The sequence below is a fragment of the Tribolium castaneum genome, chromosome 1 (genome assembly GCF_031307605.1).
Source record: "Tribolium castaneum strain GA2 chromosome 1, icTriCast1.1, whole genome shotgun sequence".
Classification (NCBI taxonomy): Eukaryota; Metazoa; Arthropoda; class Insecta; order Coleoptera; family Tenebrionidae; genus Tribolium; species Tribolium castaneum.
Genome location: NC_087394.1, coordinates 25,232,725 through 25,252,577, shown reverse-complemented (window position 1 = coordinate 25,252,577; position 19,853 = coordinate 25,232,725). Strand labels below are relative to the sequence as shown.

General features: G+C 33.0%; 1 protein-coding gene across 2 annotated transcripts in view; it reads right to left on the bottom strand.

Moving 5' to 3' along the window:
* Positions 1-97: 97 nt before the first annotated feature.
* Positions 98-19,853, bottom strand: part of fax (failed axon connections) — a 28,529-nt gene continuing 8,773 nt past the window's right edge. Inside the window, exons 2-5 of one of the 2 annotated variants that reach the window (XM_008201305.3) lie at positions 4,267-4,605; positions 1,280-1,417; positions 939-1,226; positions 98-887 (exon numbers count right to left, since the gene is read on the bottom strand). In XM_008201305.3, the coding sequence (XP_008199527.1) occupies positions 816-887; positions 939-1,226; positions 1,280-1,417; positions 4,267-4,605 (837 nt within the window). In that variant the 3' untranslated portion in view covers positions 98-815. Of the gene's footprint in view, positions 888-938; positions 1,227-1,279; positions 1,427-4,266; positions 4,606-19,853 lie in introns of both variants that reach the window. The other variant, XM_963303.5, reaches the window with a different exon arrangement.

The following is a 19,853-nucleotide window of genomic DNA, read 5'->3' as shown; positions in this document are numbered from 1 at the left end:
TGACTGGGTTAAAGAAAATGATTGAATCTGTCAGTCCGTTTATGTTTTTTTTTCAGACGTCCAGTAAAATTTACAACATCATACTCAAATAAGCAACTTAAAATACCAATTTATTTATTTAAATTGTAATATAGCATACAACACAGTTGTAAGTTCAAATAAACTTATAATAAAATCTAAAATATATTTTTAACATGCTAGTCAATCTATTGAGCTTCAGAAATACACTGCAATCCATATACAATTTGTCAAAAGTTTGTTTTTAATTTTTCGTTATCTTAAAAATGATCCAATAAAAAAATACAAAAATCTACAATAGATACGGTCAAGCTATGTTAATTTTGTGATGCAATGTTAAAATGTGGAATGAATACAATGAATATAAATGCACTACTAATTGGGTTATACTTCTTACATTAAGACTGCACTAACATGGATAAACTTTAAGAAGCATGGCATATCGTCATCGTGTTTAAAATCCATGCAATGTTTCCCAAAGTTTTTCAGACATACAATTGCTTACAATAAAAAACCTAGCTAAAATTATTTATACAAACAAGTATTCTTAACTAGCAATGAATATATTTTATTGATAAAACTGTCCTCTATAATAGATAAAAAAAACTACATAAATAAATCGTTGACAAGAGTATAATTTCATATTTTCATTAAAAAGTGTTACAATATGAATGAGTCTTAAAACTAGATGGTTGCACGTAGTCGAGATTTAAATGAAAAGAGAGTCAAAGGGTTAAGTGAGGAGGGTAAGGAGGGGATACTTGCCTCGGCAGTGGGCTTATGGAGACTCAGTCTCTTTATTTTGTTTCTTTCTCTTTGTTTTCCTCCGTTTCTTTTTCCTTGCCCTTGTCTTTCTCCTTCTCGTCAGCCTGAAACCAGACATTAAACACAAACACACACAAAACCAAAACTCGCATCACCTTTTCTTTTTCGATATCTTTATCGTCGGGTTCCTTCTCCTGGTCTCCTTCCTTCTCGTCTTTGCCTCCTTCTTTGTTATCCTTGGCCTCTTCCGGTTTTGGCAAATGCGAGTTCAAGTCCAACGTGCTGCAAATATCGTCCCAATCGGGGAAACATCTCTCCTTCATGCGATTCACCAAACCAACGAGATTCGGACACGACTCTGTCATATAATCGCGCAATGCATAACTAACTTCCTTATCGATAAAGTAAATTTGTGCTAGTTGTGCAAATACGACTACATCCAGCTAAAACAAATCATTATCATTCAAACTAGAAGATAACTAGATTTTCGACGTACAGTTGTTGGTTCGTCGCCGAAGAAGAACGGTTTGTCCGCTAACATGTCAGAGAGCACTTTGAGATCTCCTTGGCCGAAAGCGTTGATTTCGTCGGCCGAATGCACTCCTATACCCTGAGCCTTTACTTTCTTGGTACCCTGGAACCACTAAATATTCAATACTGTATTAAAAGACACTAAGAACACAACACTGGAAGAAACATGCTCTAGGTGCTACGAGTGCAGGATCTATTATCACCAGAAACTGGAACTAGTTAACAATTGGAACAATTGGGATGCATGCAAACTAGAACCAAAGGACGCACAAAAATCGCAAAACTTGTATTTTTCATAAAACTATTTTGATATTTTTTAAACGCTTGCCGGCTACAACACACAAAAATTTGAATTTTTTCATTTTCATATCCACGATTTGTAATTCTTGTAATTATTATTGTACAACTATTAGAAAAAAATAACAAAACATTATTGTTTTCTTAATTATTATTTGTAGAATTTCGTGGAATAAAGGAGAACTGAAAAAAATACTAGTGTTTATTTCAATGCAACGTTTCAATAACGGCCGTTATTATCTTCCCGGTACGTGGACGTGTGTGGACATGATGTTATCTTATCATAAAACGTGGGAGCGAATTTGGTCGTGCCGCACTAGTTTAAATCAAAAATAACATCAAACCCACATTTTTACATTAAAAATTCACAAAACTTAAGAAAACAAGCGACAGAATTGTCCTTTATTCTACGAAATACTACAAATAACAACCTTATGGACACGAAATCAAATCCTAATTTATTATTATTGTTACGACTAATTTAAAGATTTTACTGTTTTGAGCAGTATAGTCTTCAGAAAATAATTACTGGTAAAAGAGAAATGCTATAAATAATGTGAGCAAATTTTAAAAATGAAATTTTAGTTTGATCTTAAATTTCGAAATTTTTTTTTTTTCGAAAAGACAATCAACTATGTATTTTTAATTAACACATCGAAAAAATCTAATTGTCAAAACGTGAATCACTTATTAATTATTATTTTAAATAAGTACTACATAAACATAACAAATGAGGGCACATAAAATATCAACAACAAATTTCATGAAAACCGTATTTTTATAAAAAATGAAATAATAACAAAGTTTTCGTGCATTTTTACTTCCACAAAACTAAAAAGAGAAAATTTGGAAATGAAATTAGGCAAACAAGCCGATGTACTTTATTTAATTCTCATCAAATTTTAATGTTATTAATTAATATTTGTTAAAGCAATGTTAAAGTGAATGCAGTGGCAACTGAATTTGAATTATACAGTTTATTTTGTCTTATGACTTTTTCTTATGACAGTGAATGCAGTCACTGAATTTGTACGTGTTGTAATTTGTGATAATTTGAAAAATTTTAAAATTAAATTTGCCAGTTAAAAAACAGTACTAACCTTAATTAAAAAAATACTATTTATGTTAATGTCAGGTAATGCCAACTTTACATTGACACACTTGATTATACAAAAAAAATTACTATACATACATCGAAAAACTGCATACGTTTAAACATTTTTTTCAAAATGACTAAAATTGGACATATTTCGTTATAGCATTAAACACCTTAAGGAGTTTTTTAGAAGTCGAGAGAAAAGTTAATAAACCTGGAAATTGTATATTATGGATATAGAGCCCTCCTATAAGATAAATCTAACGAAAAAGGTGAAAATATTGACATTGGCAACCGTTCCTTTGTGATTTGCTTACTGGTTTTAACGATTTTCTAGCTAAAGAAAGAACGTGTTATATTTTCTATCTTCACCAGTAGCTTTCATTCCATTTAATGCCTCTTACACTTAAAACTGTGCTTAATCATTTGAAAAAAAAAAGGAAAATTATTGTTTTTCGGAAATTCGGCAATGATTTTTTTGGGAAAAATTTAGCAAAAAGTTTGTTTAGTTGTATCGAAATCCATCAACACAGTTCGATTTATCATATTGTAAATTAACTGAGATTATCTGTTTTAACGGATATTGGCGCTTTTATGCTCGTGTTTAGGCGATTGAATGGGAAAATATATCACGTTTGAACCCCACATTAGTGATATTTGCGAGTTTCAGTAAATGATATTCGTCTGAAATTATGTAGATACACAGTCATAACATGAAAAAATTTTAAATTTTTTTGTTTTAAATGAAAGGCAATGATTTTTTTTTTGGATTATTAAAGTTTTTGAAAGACAAATTTCAGCAGGAATTCCTATAACGATATTTACCTAGATGTTTTCTTAACTTTACACTTTACGATTTTTACATGTTTTGAAATCTTATTTAAGTCTCTCGACTTAATAATAGCCCAAATACGGTTTCAAAATATTTACAAATAATAATGATATCCAATATTGATCGATTTTTGTATCACCATTTTCGTCATTTACCAAAATTGGCTCAGATGTTGTTAAAAAAATAGTAGGGTTCAGTTCTCATACACATTCCTCTTTTATACAGAAATAAAATGTTTGCGATCTATTTTGCCTCAAAAAAGGAATAGAATACATATTAGCGATATTACGAATTAGAATCTCTTGGTTCTAAATTCGTCAGAAGAATCAGGGCGTGACATCTTCAAAATGGCAATAATTTTGAGGTAAATTATGTCACAAAACCTTTACTTATTTTGACTTGACATAAAAGATGAACATTTTGGATTAAATATTTACAGGCTCTGAGAGTGTCGTGATTTATTTTGGTTTTACAAAATATTAATGACAATGAAAAATATTTCAACCCGCGAAAGAAGTATCAACTTTCAACATTATCTTTACAAATTCTAAAAAAAGGTAGACCCGTAGAAAAAAATACACAGCTTGAAACTCTGTAACCTATTGAAAGGAATATCAAAATAACAAGTTAGAACAAGTTTGTGCGTCGCTTAATTCCTTGCGTGCAGAGTGCTTAAATCGCCAATTTTCCTCTCCTTTCCCTAGGTAAGCAGCCTCATATCTCTTACCTTCCTCCCGAAGGCGAATTTGAAAAAGAAGTTGAGAATTCCGTTGGGTATCCTCGTGCCGAGAGCATGTTGCAAATTAACTTTATATCCTTTGAGCACTAGTTCTGGATATTTGGTGCGCCACCACATCACCACCCATGCGAGGTGATTCTCAACCATGGAGATGGAGGCGTGAGCGATATTCCTTTGTTCGGGAGTAAGAGCAGCATCGAGATCGTGTCCGAACTTTTGCGAAAGCTCTTTGATGATGATTGTACTGTCGGCGATCTCCTCGCCGTTTATCTCCACGAAGGGCAGTTGGCCTTTTTTTGAGCGGTATTTCATTTTATGGTCCACATTCTGGAACAGAAACGACCACTTTCACCAAACAAATACAATGGATTTGAGGACTATAAGTTATACTACTCCAGTTTTTCTCTCGGCTTTATTCGCTCCAAATCTAAATCGCTCGATTCGAGTGATTTATCACCGACTCGAGCTGTGATAGATGAAGTTTTGGACAAATTTTCTTTTTTAATAAATATTATTTCAACCCGCTAATATTCAAACAAGTTAAGTGCATACCTAAAGCTGCACCTTGTGTGAAAAATCGTCTGTAATAAATTACAAGTCAGCCCCACACATAACGTGGCGAGAATTGCACGAAGCTTTATGAAAGGCGTGAGATATTAGCTTTTACTGCTTAAAACTGCAAAGAAGATGCATTTCGCCGAGAGCAACGTTCCGATTTGAAATTAAAATAAACCAGTTGCAGTTTCGTGAAAACCTGAATTTTTAATTTAGTGCGACATTTGTTTCGAGATACTAAAATAGACTAAATGAGAAAAGTGTCACAATGGCTTGCTGTCACATTTATCAATGTATTTTTGCTAAAAAGATCCATTAAGGATGGTGATCAACCTATTTTATTTACCGGAAAGACAAGAGAAATGTTTTTGTCTTGTCGTAGTTATAATTATTTGAAGATTGATTGCTCCTATAAAGAGTTTTCTTTTTATTACATTGTAGAGAAGGTACTTCCTTCACCTACTTTAAAATAGCAAAAGTAAGATATGAAATTATTATTATTAGCACATTTTTTTAATTGTTGGAAAGTAAAAATTCTTGGAATTATTTGTAAATGTATTTTCTCCAATAAACAGATGTCACATACCCTATCTCCCGTTCAGTTTAAAATTTAATTAGTTGGTAATCGTAAAAAAGTAAAAAATCTGTAACAATTATTGTCTAATTTACCGCTTGTGTTATTAAGTTCCGTATAAATCCGCTACAAATTACATCCAGCTGTTTTAAACAAGAACAGTAATGTCTAATAATTACGCTACACTCGCTCGCATTAAATCCCACATAAAAATTTTCCCATTTTAAAACCATTTATTATCATCTTTTCTAATGGAAGCACCCAGTAAAAGTGATAAATGGGTTCTTACATTAAAAAACGTACAATAAAGAAACAACAATTTTTAACTAGCATTTTGAAAAAATTAAAATTCGACGATAATTTTTTCTAATAGTTGCAATAAATTTACCTGTACGGGACTTCCTTTCACGACTAGATTTTGAGTTATGGTAAGCTAAACTAGTTCTAATAGTAGCAGTTATTATGTAGTAACATATTTAGTAAACGCTGCAGTAAGATAAAAATCAAGTTGTGTACATGAAAAAGGTAAAATGTAAATAAAAAACTTAAGCACAAAATTCATATTTTTGAATTTTTCATCATTAGTGATGTGATGTTTTTGAGTTATGACGTCATTTCTAATTTTTTCAAAAAGTTACCTACATTTGTGTTTACTGCTTTTGATAGTAAATTTCAACTATTGCTTTGATGTGTAAAATTATCATACTTTATTTTATTTCCTAGACAAACGAAAATGTATGCTATACCAGGTTTATCCAACACAGTAAACTAAAATGTCGCTTGTCATTGAAAAAAATAAAAATAACTTAATAACTAATTACTCAAAAACTCTGTTAGAAAATAATAGATCTGTTTGAGTTTTATTTTAATGTCCAATAATAAACATTTAATTTTGGGGAAAAAATTAAACGCTACGTTATTTTATTAAACCCTAAGTACACAGTACCTATTAGCTGTTTCAAAACTATAAAAACGCCGACGTCGCATTTTCTTTCAAAATTAAATTATTCATGCATTTCAGAAAAATAATAGCTAATGTAATTTACACTTTCAATGAGACATTTAATCATTAATAACTATTTTATATTTTTATCAGCCTTATTTAAAAAAATTATTTGGTAAAATGCGACGTTGGCGTTTTTATAGTTTTGAGACAGCTAATATAAATCGTAAACGCTAGTTGAAAATGTGAAAATAATAATTGCTAGGTACAAATAGTAAATGTTATATTGTTATAAAATTATAAACGCTATGTGAAAACAGTAGTAGGTATAATTAGGGTACAGAATTCTGATAGCGGTTTTTTGACCCTGAAAATCTTCTTTCACAAATAGATAATATTGTCAAAAATAGATTTGATTTTTTAGGTTAACTTTTATGTCACTATACTACGATTACATGTAACACTGACACAAATCTTGTTACGTTTAGGTATTTTTTCAATGAGACTCATTATAAATAATTATTTTAAAATTTTATCAATCTTGCTTAAAAATAATTCGGTAAAATGCAAAGTATGCGTTTTTATAGTTTTCAAACAGCTAATACATAATATTATTATTTATTTGTTTTTCTTAGCAAATCTTATTTACATTACCACTTAGCATTTCAATTATTATTTTGTGCTTTACTTTTGGTTCAAGCTGTATAATAAGAATTAAGACATTACAAAAAAAATTAAAAAATCCTAATTCCCATTCTTCAAATTTTTGCTAATAGTATTTTTAGTCCATAAGACACATGGTTGTGAAATCTCCAAATAGTGGCGTGATGAAACATGGTGTTTATTATTCTTACATTAACACTAAGAAAAAGAAGCAAATGATGGGCTTCAAAAGTAGTTAAAATGATAACTTTTTCTTTAAAAAGCTCTGTTAAATATAATGAATGTGAACCGTGCAGAATAACAAAAACGTCAAAACAATTAGATATGCGTGTAAACCACTTTAATTAATGTCCACTTGATTTGTGACTTGACAAACTTTAGTACTACATGTTCTAACACCGTTAATAAATCATAACTAAACTTTCAAATGATTTCGGATAGAGTTTCTCTAAAGAGGAAAATGATATAAGTTAGCTACTCCCCTTTTCAAGTTTTCAACCCTCGTTCTCAGCCACAGCGATCCAAAAGACTATAAAAAGCTCAAATCTTGTCGTGTGTATTGAATTTTGACATTCTTTCCCTATTCCCGCTTCTATTTCGCAAGATTATAGCGCAAATCTTGCACCAAAGAATTTACGAGTGGCTATTAGCGGCCGTTAAACTTTCCTAAATTGCCGCCAAAGCAATTGAAAAAAGCACAAGTAAACCGCTTGCCTAAACTTCCGTTCTTCGTATCTGAATGCAAACAAATCATCCGGGCTTTACAGAAACTGAAGCATGTCGAACGATAAGAAAGTGACGAGCGAATTATTTTATATTGTTGAAACCAAGCAATTAATCTAACGAGATGATTTGTCTCGCGGACAATAGAAGTAGCACTACAAATGTGGATAATTAAGCATCGGCTTCAGGAAAAATGCAGTGAAAGCTCTGATGTGCTAAATGTGGTGAAGGGGCAACATTTAAATCGTGCACTAGCGAAAATTTCTGCAAAAGGGTGCGAACGCCCGGAGTCCCGCGGGAACCGCGGCATGAGGGAGTAAGTCGTCATGGTAACGTGCCAGACGCTGGGGGAGGTGGAGAAATTCCAAATACAGTGTCGGTTTGAGTAGTGAACTTATTGATCAACCGGATCAACAATGTATGCCAGCAGTGCTAAACAAGACGTCCAAATTGCCGAACACTCCACCCTCGTTTTCAGCAATAATTGTTTTAAAACGCATGCCATGTCGCACTAGGCGATCGATTTGGAGTTTTTGCGAAGGGAGGTATTAATAGAAGCGTGTCGCATGCAAATTTCCCGATTTTACTTTCCTCGATCAATCTTTTCGGAACAAAGCGGAAAAAGTGAGTCGCTTGAATGACCTCTCTGGCAGAGCGTTGCTCTTCTTCGAAACTGATTACTATAATTAAAAAAGATACAGAGAATACAAGGCAAATAGGAGTAATTTCTTCGGTAATTTAATGGAAGCCCCTTCCATCGGACGTAACATAATAAAACCACAAGTCAGTGCATATCCTTGAACTAATGTCGTTTCTTCGTAATACGATACAGGTGTGGATCGCGACCTTAACTGGTCGAAATCAAAGGGATGCACATATTCAACGAGGGTTTATAAGGTCATGCAAGCAATCAAGATAACGAAAGGTCAAACATAGAGATAAGAACGAGAAAATAAAGACATTTTCTTTATTTAATGTCACTGATTCCCTCTGTTGTGTTACTCGCCTCATGTCGTAATAGATAATGGAATATTACATTCCTTGGTAATTTGCTAACACCAACGATGCACTAGTTTTTAAATTACCACCAGATGTTCCGCATTTTTAAACAATGATGTCATTTATGGTCACATTAAAGGAGATTGTAAAGTTCAATTTGGATCATCTGGAAAAGGAACAAATTTTTATTGAAAGGGCAATGCCTTGACCCCTTTTGCATGCCAAAAATGTTTCATTGATGATTTTTCTGACTATAAAAAATAGCCTCCCTTTATGAGACCCGGAATTGATCACATTTTTGTCCAAAGGCCACACCACGCCATGTGTGAGCATAGGGTGGACCACAGATGTGCACCATTTATCTTTCAATCATGGTGAATTTCTTTCATTTAAGAGAAAAGTTGTATCGGAATTTATTTTCTCCAGGTTTCATTTTTTCCGATTTATATTGACTTCCACCAAAGACGTAAAATAATCGTGCTCGAGACACGCAATCATGCAAATGATGAATCGGAATCGTTTAACAAATCGCATGCAACAATTTTTGCGACATTGCAGCGATTTTCTTGTCGTCTTCAATCAGCATCGCTCCGGGACGTCAATTAACGATATTAACATATCAAAGGTCATTTACATTGAAGATTATCATCGGATTGTGTGCTCTAGGGACAAACAACAAACTTGAATATTTGATTTAGGCGATAAAAATTGCGTCCCGAGGGAAACACAAATTACACGCATCAAACTCTGGGAGCTCAGATTTTTGCAGATTACGGCTCCGACACGAGATGTGATATACAGTGAGGGGCAAAACAGGTCGATTTTAAAAAATACAAATTCTCTACTTGATTAAAAATTTTACACTTTTTGTATACTTATGATAACTTTCTAGAAACCCCAATTTTTTTAGTCATTTCGAGACTTTTTTTAATTGTCTAAATAGCAATACCAAAATATTTTAATATAAAATATAAAATAACGTTTCGAAAAAAAAAATTAAAAAAGTGAAAAAACACAAAAAGATGAAGTGAAAATCCATCAGCCTCATTACAACTATGCAATTGTTTTGACACAAAAAATACAAGGTGTGTTAAAATGATTTTCATCAAATCGCCTGTGAATGTCCCATGTAAAATAAGAAAATGCCGCTTTATAGAATTAATGACAGGCATTTACATCGAATATTGCCATTCCCCATTCGGAAAAAAGCTTCGATAATAAAAGTGTTTTCTTGCCCAGTGTAACATTTTAGTTGCTTTTCATTAAAATTTTTGAATGTAATTAACTGACAATTTGTGAACTTCACAAATGGCAGTTTTGACATTTATGGACAACGAATTTATTTGAGCAGAGCAGCATATTTTTTACGTGCCAACCTATTTCTATGTTATCTAAATGAAAATCATTTTAACACACATTGTACTTTTAAGAAATAAGTTAGTATAGGTTGTTTGAGAAAAACTTCCATGTTTTTTGACAAAATAGCAAAATTGTCTTTTTATTCGGATCTAAAGTGTTACTTACATTTTCTGATTAGTTAATTTGTTTCATATCTAAGCAATAATTTGTAAAAAAATTTGTCAATAACCAACTTTCCACAGTGGTGTAGCTAGGTAGTAAAAGGCCACGATACAGAATAATTTAGAACAATTATAACAATATTGGTAATAATAGTATTTATCCAGAAACGTCACAAAAGTGATCGTATTTATGTCGTTTTCAAAAAATACTTTCAAGTCATAAAGTAAAAATTAATAAAAAATAAAGTACAGTATACCATTAGTATTCAATATTAGCTGAATTATTTGCCACACTGTGTTCGTCAAAATATACATTTAACTTTGCTATTTAAATGATCATCAGTTTTAATCCTATACTATCAGATTATCACCTAGTCTAGGATATAATTATATGTGAGTGTCTAATATTTTATTTTTTTCTATGACAAATACCTGTTAAAAATTAAAATCATTTCTGAATCGTTGTGGGAAGTGGTTGAAAATGGGTCGGTAACTTAAAAATCATACATAAAAATCATTAAAATTGCAAAATAAAAGGGTACGTATTATTAATATTAATGTTATTGTTAAAAATCAGAGAAATACCTTTAGATTATATCCGTATTAGAGAGAAAAATAAATAAGACTGATAAATTTGTAAGACAGATGTTAATGATTAGTTTACTCACTGAAAGTATAAATTACTTTATCTAATTTATAACAGCTAATTTTGAGAGAAAATGCGAAGTTGGCGTTTTCATAGTTTTCAAACAGATAATACATTTAGGAGAAATATGTAGGTATTGTGCATTGTCATTTCGACAATAAAAAATCTGTTAAAAGAGCTAAAAAAATTATAGGATTTTTTAAACTAAAAAAGTAAATATCAATGACGTAATAATTATTCAAAAACAATAAGATACGAAATAACTAACATAGTGTAGTAGAAAAAAAAATATTATAGGCTGTGGGTGACATTTTTAAATACAGGGTGTCAGTAGTGAGTTATTTCTGATTTTTCTAATATGTAACCAATAATAATACTAGAATAATACTAACTCCAGTTGACGGTAATCGTTAAAAAATTTCAAAATTAATCCACGATTGCAATGTTATGAGTATTGTCAAGTCTGTCTTGACAGTCTTGCTAAAATTTCATTATGGATTGTTATTATTTAAAAGATAAAAACACATTGTTGATTCAAATAATTCAATTAATTAATTTAAAAATCAAATGATAAGTACAATTAGCATTTTTGGTTGCATCTTAGAACATGTCAAAAATAACCCACTACTGACTCACCCTGTATTTTCGGCAGTTACGGCATGTATGCACGAAAATTTTAGGCATTCAGAGACCCACAAAAAATGCATACTTTATGATAAATGAAATTTATTAATGTTGAGAGGATATCTTATATCTTACTATCGCGTGTTGAAAATAAAATCGAAATTTGAATGACTAATTAGTCAACAACTTTTGTACATTATTTGTGGGTTAGATATTTTACAGCGTACAGTTTTATTAAAGCTCTCAGCTTCGCTTTGAGCTTCAATATTACTAAAACTTGACGCTGTAAAATTATACCTACCGCACGTATGTATTGTCCCAGCATGTTTGCCAAAAAAATTTAACTTGTAATAAACTTATTCCATAATTTTGCCGTGTGGAAGCAGCCACGATAATAAGCGCTTTCGCACATAAAATCTGAAACAGGCCACCCGCAAATTAATCCAGAGTTGCATAGTTCAACGCTCCTTCTTGGCCACGGATATGAGGGCACAAACCCGGCAATGTTTCGCATCAATTGACTCAAACGAAGGTACGACTTGACCCTTTGCCGAGGATATCAAATTTATTATTCCTCATCCAAACGCATCATTAATGGCAATTAATTAATTGGGGTAATAATTTCGACGAGATAGAGTGGATTTTTATTAATAGGGGCATTGTTTTATAATTAATCAAGAGAAATTAACAACGGTGTAGTGTTTCATGTGTCAAGTTCATGGACCTTGTGCATGCAAAATGACGGCAATACATAGTGACATAGTGTCTAATTGTAGTCTAGAAAGCTTGTTTAGTTAATTTATACATCCGGCACTTGAATTAATGACATTTTACCCGGCTTATTACATTGCTCAACTTCTTGAGAATATTTATATTGATAATAATGCTGGAAATCTTGACAATTTCACAAAAGGCAAAGGTGAAGCGAAAGAACCTTCGCACTGCATTGCGAGATACATTCCACAGGCAAACATTTTGAAAACTGTTTGATTTTTAGAATTGGTGAAAAGTCCAATCATCTGCAGATAATTGTCGAGATTTACAACCGACATAAAGCGAAACAGTTAGTTGCTCTCGATTGTTTCTTTGTATGTTGTTGCCATTCAATATTGAGCCACGAGTCTAACCATGCGATTAGCAGCTAGTGATTTATGTTGAAGCGATTTTATGGCTAGTTTACGAAGAAAGTTACGTTTTATAAAATCTCTCCAAGTTCACAAACCTACGTGGTATCGTTTTACATGCAAAATCCACCGTTGTTAACACCTACATATACCTAAATAACCATTAAGCGAACAGAATATTTTGTCACTCGAATAACTTCCTGTGATGTTCATCAAAATTCATTAAATCCACCGTTTCAGCTTAAATATTTTAATTGTGTTTGGAATTTTTCCGGCATGCTGAACAACGGTGCTAATCGATCTTTGAGGAACCAAGCTTTCATGAAAAAAAAAGTCGCCACAGGATGTTCAATAAGCGAATTTAAATGAACGTGAGCATTCCTTGTACGACATATTTCCGCTAGAAAAACTTGTGCTCCCTGACGAAAATATCTAATTGTGCACGCAACGAAAATTCTGGGTTAGGATATCAAATTCGCCCCAGGCGGCATTTCAACAAAGCAAAGGGGTGAAAAACCCCTGACAGGGGCGACACATCGGCGCCGTCTAGGCCAACATTGATCACTGTAATGCCTCATTATTAACGCGCTCAATAAAAACTCTGGTCAGGGTGAGGTTTTCTCTCAAAAAAAGCTATTTCAAATTCACGACCCTTCGGAATGTTGCCGAAGAAATTTCGATAACATCTGCTGGTGATAAAGTGGTTGGATGTTTGCAGATGGATCGGAAAATACCGACTACTTGGAAGGAAACAGAGAGATAAATTCCTTTTGATTAATGAGGACCTAAGAGCTGATAAGTGGTATTTAGGCCGGTTAATTATTTGGAGAAACCGAGGGGTGTAAATTATTCATCGTTAAACCGGCTCCACCTTTGAACAAAATGTAAATTTTATTGTCAGAAGAAAAAAAAAAGAATTTAGTGAAATATGATTGTGCCACAAACCTTTTAAAGCAGACTGGGAAACAGTTATATCTCTATGAATTATATAATAATAAAAATTAACTTTTTGACCCGCAGATGAATTTAGCTGACCTCTATAGAGACGACGGCTTTACCGAATGATTTATCCTATTCATATCACATGAGTCACGTCAATCTGGTGCTCCCTAGTTGAAAAGAATGTCGTTATCAACTATTTATCTCCGATGGTTTGTTGGAAGATGTAGCCAGAAATAGAAAAATCAAAATAAGTTACTGACATTTCCAATTTGGTTTATGCAAGGGGAAAAACAAAAGTGATTTGTTTCCCTCTAAAAATAACCCTGGACCGTGACACATCCCCACTATTAATGTGTGCACAACTTCAAGCACCCAGTCCTTTTCTTTTTATTAAAGTTTTATAACGTATTGTTTGTTTGAAATCGAGGTTTATTATAATAACGAAGTTGGTGTTCCAAATTGCGTTATTTCCGCACTACTTCCATTGCCTATAACAATAATTAAACCAGTGCCCAATAAAAATTTCATTAATCGGAAATGGGTTAAGTGTTGACACAGTTGCTAACGGTTTAAAATAGTCACGTTCATGGACGGAAGGAAGTCCTCTACTAGCAAATAACCAGCCCTAGTGGACCTTCCTGCGCATTTCCAATTAGATTAGCTCCGAAATATTAATAAAGTGTTGGTGAATTTCTTATTTTGGCACGTGTCTCGAGTGTTTTTGCTGTTTCCTCTGTTGAAACCCGGTAGCAAACTGAAAACCGACCATTTTTAAGCCTTTTAACGGATTAGAGAGACGTGACGTGATTAAAGAAGATGATTTAGAGCAAGCCGGGAACGCAAATTGAGATTTAATATTGTAATTGGACAGATGAGGGAAAAAATCGGAGATGAATTGTTGCGGCAGTTCGATGGCTATTAACAAGTTCAAGTGCCCTCCAGCAGGGCTACTGCAATCAATCGACGAAAAATACATACTCGAGCAGAACACCAAATCAAGAAAAATTTACTTGAAAAAGACGATCCCTGTGCTCACAGGTACTTTATTTTCATAAGACCATGACTTGTTTTCCCACAGGGACGCTTAAAAGCCATCCCAGCCTAGTTCACCTTTGAAATATGAAGCAAATTTCATCATTTTTTATAAAAGCCTACACCGGAACGTTTAATGAACGACGTTAGCGCAAAAAAGTTGGAAGAACCTTTCGTTATTTTTAGAAAATAAAGTAATCAAGCCGGTGTTTGTTTGCACAAAAAATATCGCACATTTTCCAATTTCGCACGAACATAAATCATTTTTTCAGACGATGAAAGATTGTAAAAATGTAAATTAAACAAATGGTTAGATGTCGGTAAAATCACTTTGTTGATTAATTGAAATTACGGAAGGAAACAGTTGATTATTCATCAATCGGGCCGTCTGAGTCAAACTCGAGATGAGGGTGTTGACTCAGAAAAGTTTCACTGATCGATAATGCAATGTCCCGGATGATTTTACAATCGCGTCAAGTGTTTCAAAGTGGAATCGAAACGAGTTTTTTCAACTTTAATCGGTGAAATTATTAATACCACCGACCGAGAGCCTTAATAATTCAAGTGTTTTTATAGAGCTTCAACCCCAATTTATTTCCGGGTAAATCCCTAAAGCTGGGAATAATTTATAGCGAGGAGAACTAAGGGACACTAAACTAATTATCGTTTCGTAATTGGCCAAGAAATGGCAAAGTTAGAGTGACCCTCACTTGGCACCAATTCCTTCCCTTTGTAAAGTCATTGTAGGTATTTTTGCCCGAATATGTTGAATTTCCGGCCAGACAGGGAGCGTCTAGGGGGGAGTGCCCCATCAAACATGGATTAGAAGGGAGATATTATCACCATTGCCGCTTCGGGGTCACTCCCATCGCATTAATCAGCACTTTTTGCTATAGTACTTAAATTTGCACGTGTGAGATGAAATTAATTAATTGTTGCGAATTTAATAAATAAAATGTACCGTTAGATACCAACTCAAGCACACACGAAACTCGTTTCTATTGTACCCTTCCTTTAGAAAATTCCATTAACAAAGCATGAAATATATCGGAAAGGTGCTTTGCTCTAGCCAGGTGGAAAGCCCGAGTTCTAGCGAGAAAATCGATCGTTTTTGTGTCAGAAACTACATGTTAGGAAAATTTTAGCGTTAGGTTCATCAGGTCACGATATTATTTTTTTAAACATCGAAGAAACATGTTATTTTTTACCATTTCATTAAGAAACTTCACGCTTGGGTTAGTCGAAACGACCAGCTGCTCCACCATGAATGTGTTTTTGTATGAGCACAGAAGATACAAAACGGATAATCAATCCGATCTGAGGTTTCGACACAGGTGTTCCAAGTTGAGATCTTTGCCACTTCCTACGAAAAAATCCACAAATTCTCAATGCTTTCACTTTTCCTTAATTTTTAATGGGGGTTTTTCTGATGAAAGTTTGAATTGGAGTGTTTGGTCGAAATGTAGCAATTTCGCTCGTTTCATTATCATGTTTTTCATAAATTTTCTGGCGTTTCTTAGGCGTTATTTCCATCCAGCTGTTTTCATTAAATCCCTACCTCAAGCGAAAAGCTTGAATATAATTAAAAGTAATGAATTTTTTCCTGAAACTTTTTAAACGATCGGACTTATTTGCCAACAAGGGTGTGGCCGAGATTAAAAACTGGGATAAAACAAGACGAGACAGAATGTTATACTTGTTCCATAATCCTCCAAATGGTAAAGCTTTTAGTGTTGGAAAATAATGGAAATAATAATAATAATAGCAAGTACAAGGACAAGTGCTTGATTATTTTATCAATACTTTTTACACAGAAGCGAGGGAATAAATGACTCGTATTATTGATCGATCTTGAACAAATCACCTCTATACAGAGTGTAACATAAAGATAGGGACAAAAGGAAAATTTTTTGATATAACTTTTAAAAAGAAATAGAAAGTTTTGGTGTTATTTCTTTTATTTTTATGTTATTGTAAAATACTTACCTATCAACTATTGAACACATTTCTGGACATTTTTTTGTTTTAGGTCACTTGATGTAATTCTTTTTTTATTTCAAAGACCCTTTATTTCTGAAAACTTTCTGTATCATATAAATTTTTTCTATCACCCTTGGTTTTGGAATAAAAAAGTAATTTAAGCAAAACATTTCGCACGTTCGTCAATTAATATTATTGGTTTCATAAATGCATTTAATTATTTAAATTAATTATTTACTTACAACTTTACTTAACATAATTGTAATTAATAATTTTTAAATCAATAACTACTAATTACATTATTGTTGTCTAACATACACGTACATAAAGGAACTTGAGCCAAAATTTAAAAAATTATTATACCCAATAATAATAAATGGGCGAACGTCTGAAATTTTGACCGACGACTTAAATTATTTTTGTATTCTAAAACCAAGACCGATACTAAATTTTTACAAGGTACAAAAATTGTTCATAAAGAATGGGTCTTTCGAATAATAAAATAATTACACCGCTTGGATAACGTATAACAAAAATGTGTCCTAAAATGTGTTAAATTGTTGATTAGTGAGTACTTTACAAACAAGAAAAACAAAAGTAACAAAACCAAAATATGTGGTTTTGATGGCAAATTTCTTTTAACAAATGTCATAGAAATCGATCATTTCATTAAAAAAATACTAAAGAAAATTGAAAATAATTTTTTAACTTTAGCGCCCTCTAACTCTCTCGGTCTATTTTGAGCTAAGGAATCTCTGGTTCCCTGTTATTTAATAGTACAAAGTAGGTGGTTTATCTTAAACAGAATGTCTTAATATTTTTCATTATTGTACAATTGCTAATTTCTTGTCCAAATAACACGTTTGTATCTATTTAAAAATTTTCTCCATAAATAGTAAGTATTTCGCACAGTTACAAAGGATTTCTATTGGTAAAGAGTTACAGAACTCGTACAATTTCACAAAAAGCTATAAATACAACAACACAATGCATTTTATATTTTCTTTTGAATCACAAGTGAGATCAAACATTCTGGAAGAATTTGCTCTATAAATGTGACAAAATGATCGTCTCAAACACTTCCGATCGAACATCAAATACATCTCTGCGAGAAGATATTCTTGTTGCTTTTAAATCCTGTGCTGTCTATTCGTATTCCAGAATCCGGCAAATTCCGGAAACGTATCCAGAATGTGTTAATTTTTTATCCGTTTCGCGTAAACGAGTCCGGAGCGAGTGCACTATGTGGTACACTGTGTCTCCGGAGCAAGGACCTCAATAACGGTTGCCGAGCAACGGACGCTTACCATCCGGAGCACAGGAACCATGGCAACGATCTGGGCACCTGACTAGTGCCCGCCATATTAAATCTGCGCCATTTTTTTTTGCAAAAAAAACTATAATTCTAGTTTCGCAACAATTTTTAACGAGGAGTGAAATTTAAACAAACACAGATGTTTGGATCAGAATTTGCATTGTTGCACACATTCCGAGATGCGAGACTGTCTGCGAATCACATGTGGGCTGGAGTTGGAGTTATAGTTGGCAAAGAAAATCTCGCATTAGTATGCATTTACAAGGAGAAATTGTATTCAAATGCAAATAACTCCGAGTTGTTTAATTCGTCGCTCATCGTTCGCCGAGATCTTGTTGAATGTAAATTTAATTATAGATCTTGATTAAACTTGGCCAAAACTGAGATACATTACACCGTTCAAAGTTGTGTAATTAAATTTCTTATTACATGGTGAAAGATTCAACGGTAACAAAAACTAATTCTAAGTGACAAATCAATCCGATAAAGTGGACACACCTAAAGTATGTTGGAGCGGTTTGAGACAAATTGCTTTCGGGCCTCAGAATGGCTTTTGGTTGCAATTTTCAAACAAAGAATGGAGCAATAACGATAATCAAAGCGTTTCCAGTCCTTGAATTTTTTTTCGAAAAATCGAACGAAACAATCAAGAATTTATAAAACAAAATTCAATCGTAGCCAATTCAATCGTAGCCAATTAGGCCACGAATTTCTTTGAAGCCCTCAAGTGCCCGCATATTCACATGTGACAGTATTCAAACAAAAATAATGACATAACAATAAGGGGACACTAAAAATACAGACTTTACAATACATCCATTAATAAATTTAGATCCAATTGTTCATGTAATCTGTACATTATTTGATAGGGGCATTTCGGATGTTTTTTAACTCATTTAATTGGGAGAGAATTTGGGCGTAAACTAGCATCTCGCTTAATTAATTTGGCCAATAAACAAAGCCTTTCTCAATTAGTCCCTTAATCGCAAACAATGTAATTAGAGTAATTAAAAATATTATTTGGGTGAGTAATAACGTCAAAAATTAATTATTCTAATTGACGGTACAGCCCTTGTATAATAATAATAATCATTTTCAGCGGAATTCCCCGTGCAATAAGTTAATTTATTCCTGCAATATATGATCTAATTAAAATCCCATAAGCTGGGAGGAAACGGTCAGTTCATAAAAAATTTGACGAGGCACCTTTTTATGTGGTTTTGGTGTAAATATTGGATTAATCACTTGTTGCTACCGAATTTGGCCAAAGCCATTAAACTTTTATGTGCGAAATTTGTTGAGGAATTCGGGTGTAAACAGGAAACTTTTAGTGTGGAATGAAATTTTCTTCGCGGTGAAAATGCATTCCAGCACACGTGCACAGATTTCATATTATTTAAAGCAGCTGCATACCTGTGTCCATCATAAAGTCGTGTAATTACATGAACAATCGACTAAACAAAACAGTCTGCATAATTAGCCAATCGGATAAGGGAAGAAAGCAGCAGTTTGCAATTGTCCCATGCAATCGCAGAATAAATTGAATTATTTAATGCGAAAAAAGACTGAATACAAACACTGGCTGTATTCATGGTATGTAAACAGTTTAATTATTAATCAAGGCTTCTCGAGATTGGAATTTAACTCATCGCATTCTTTTCAACTGATACAGAAACGTAAACAAGAATCATAATTCTACAACGCGTTTGTTTAATTCTCATTGAAATTTTCTTCCGGGCTATTAATGAAGTTTTGGACGTGCGTATGTTTACATTGAAGAGTCGAGTACATTCCAATGTGTTCGAAATCACTTATGGTAAAGCGACCTTAATTTTTCCACATGTCGAAATGGTGCTCCTCCATACTAATTACAACCGTTGATTACATAAAAATCCATGCTGGAATTTACGCCTAAAACAACCCTCCACTTAAAAA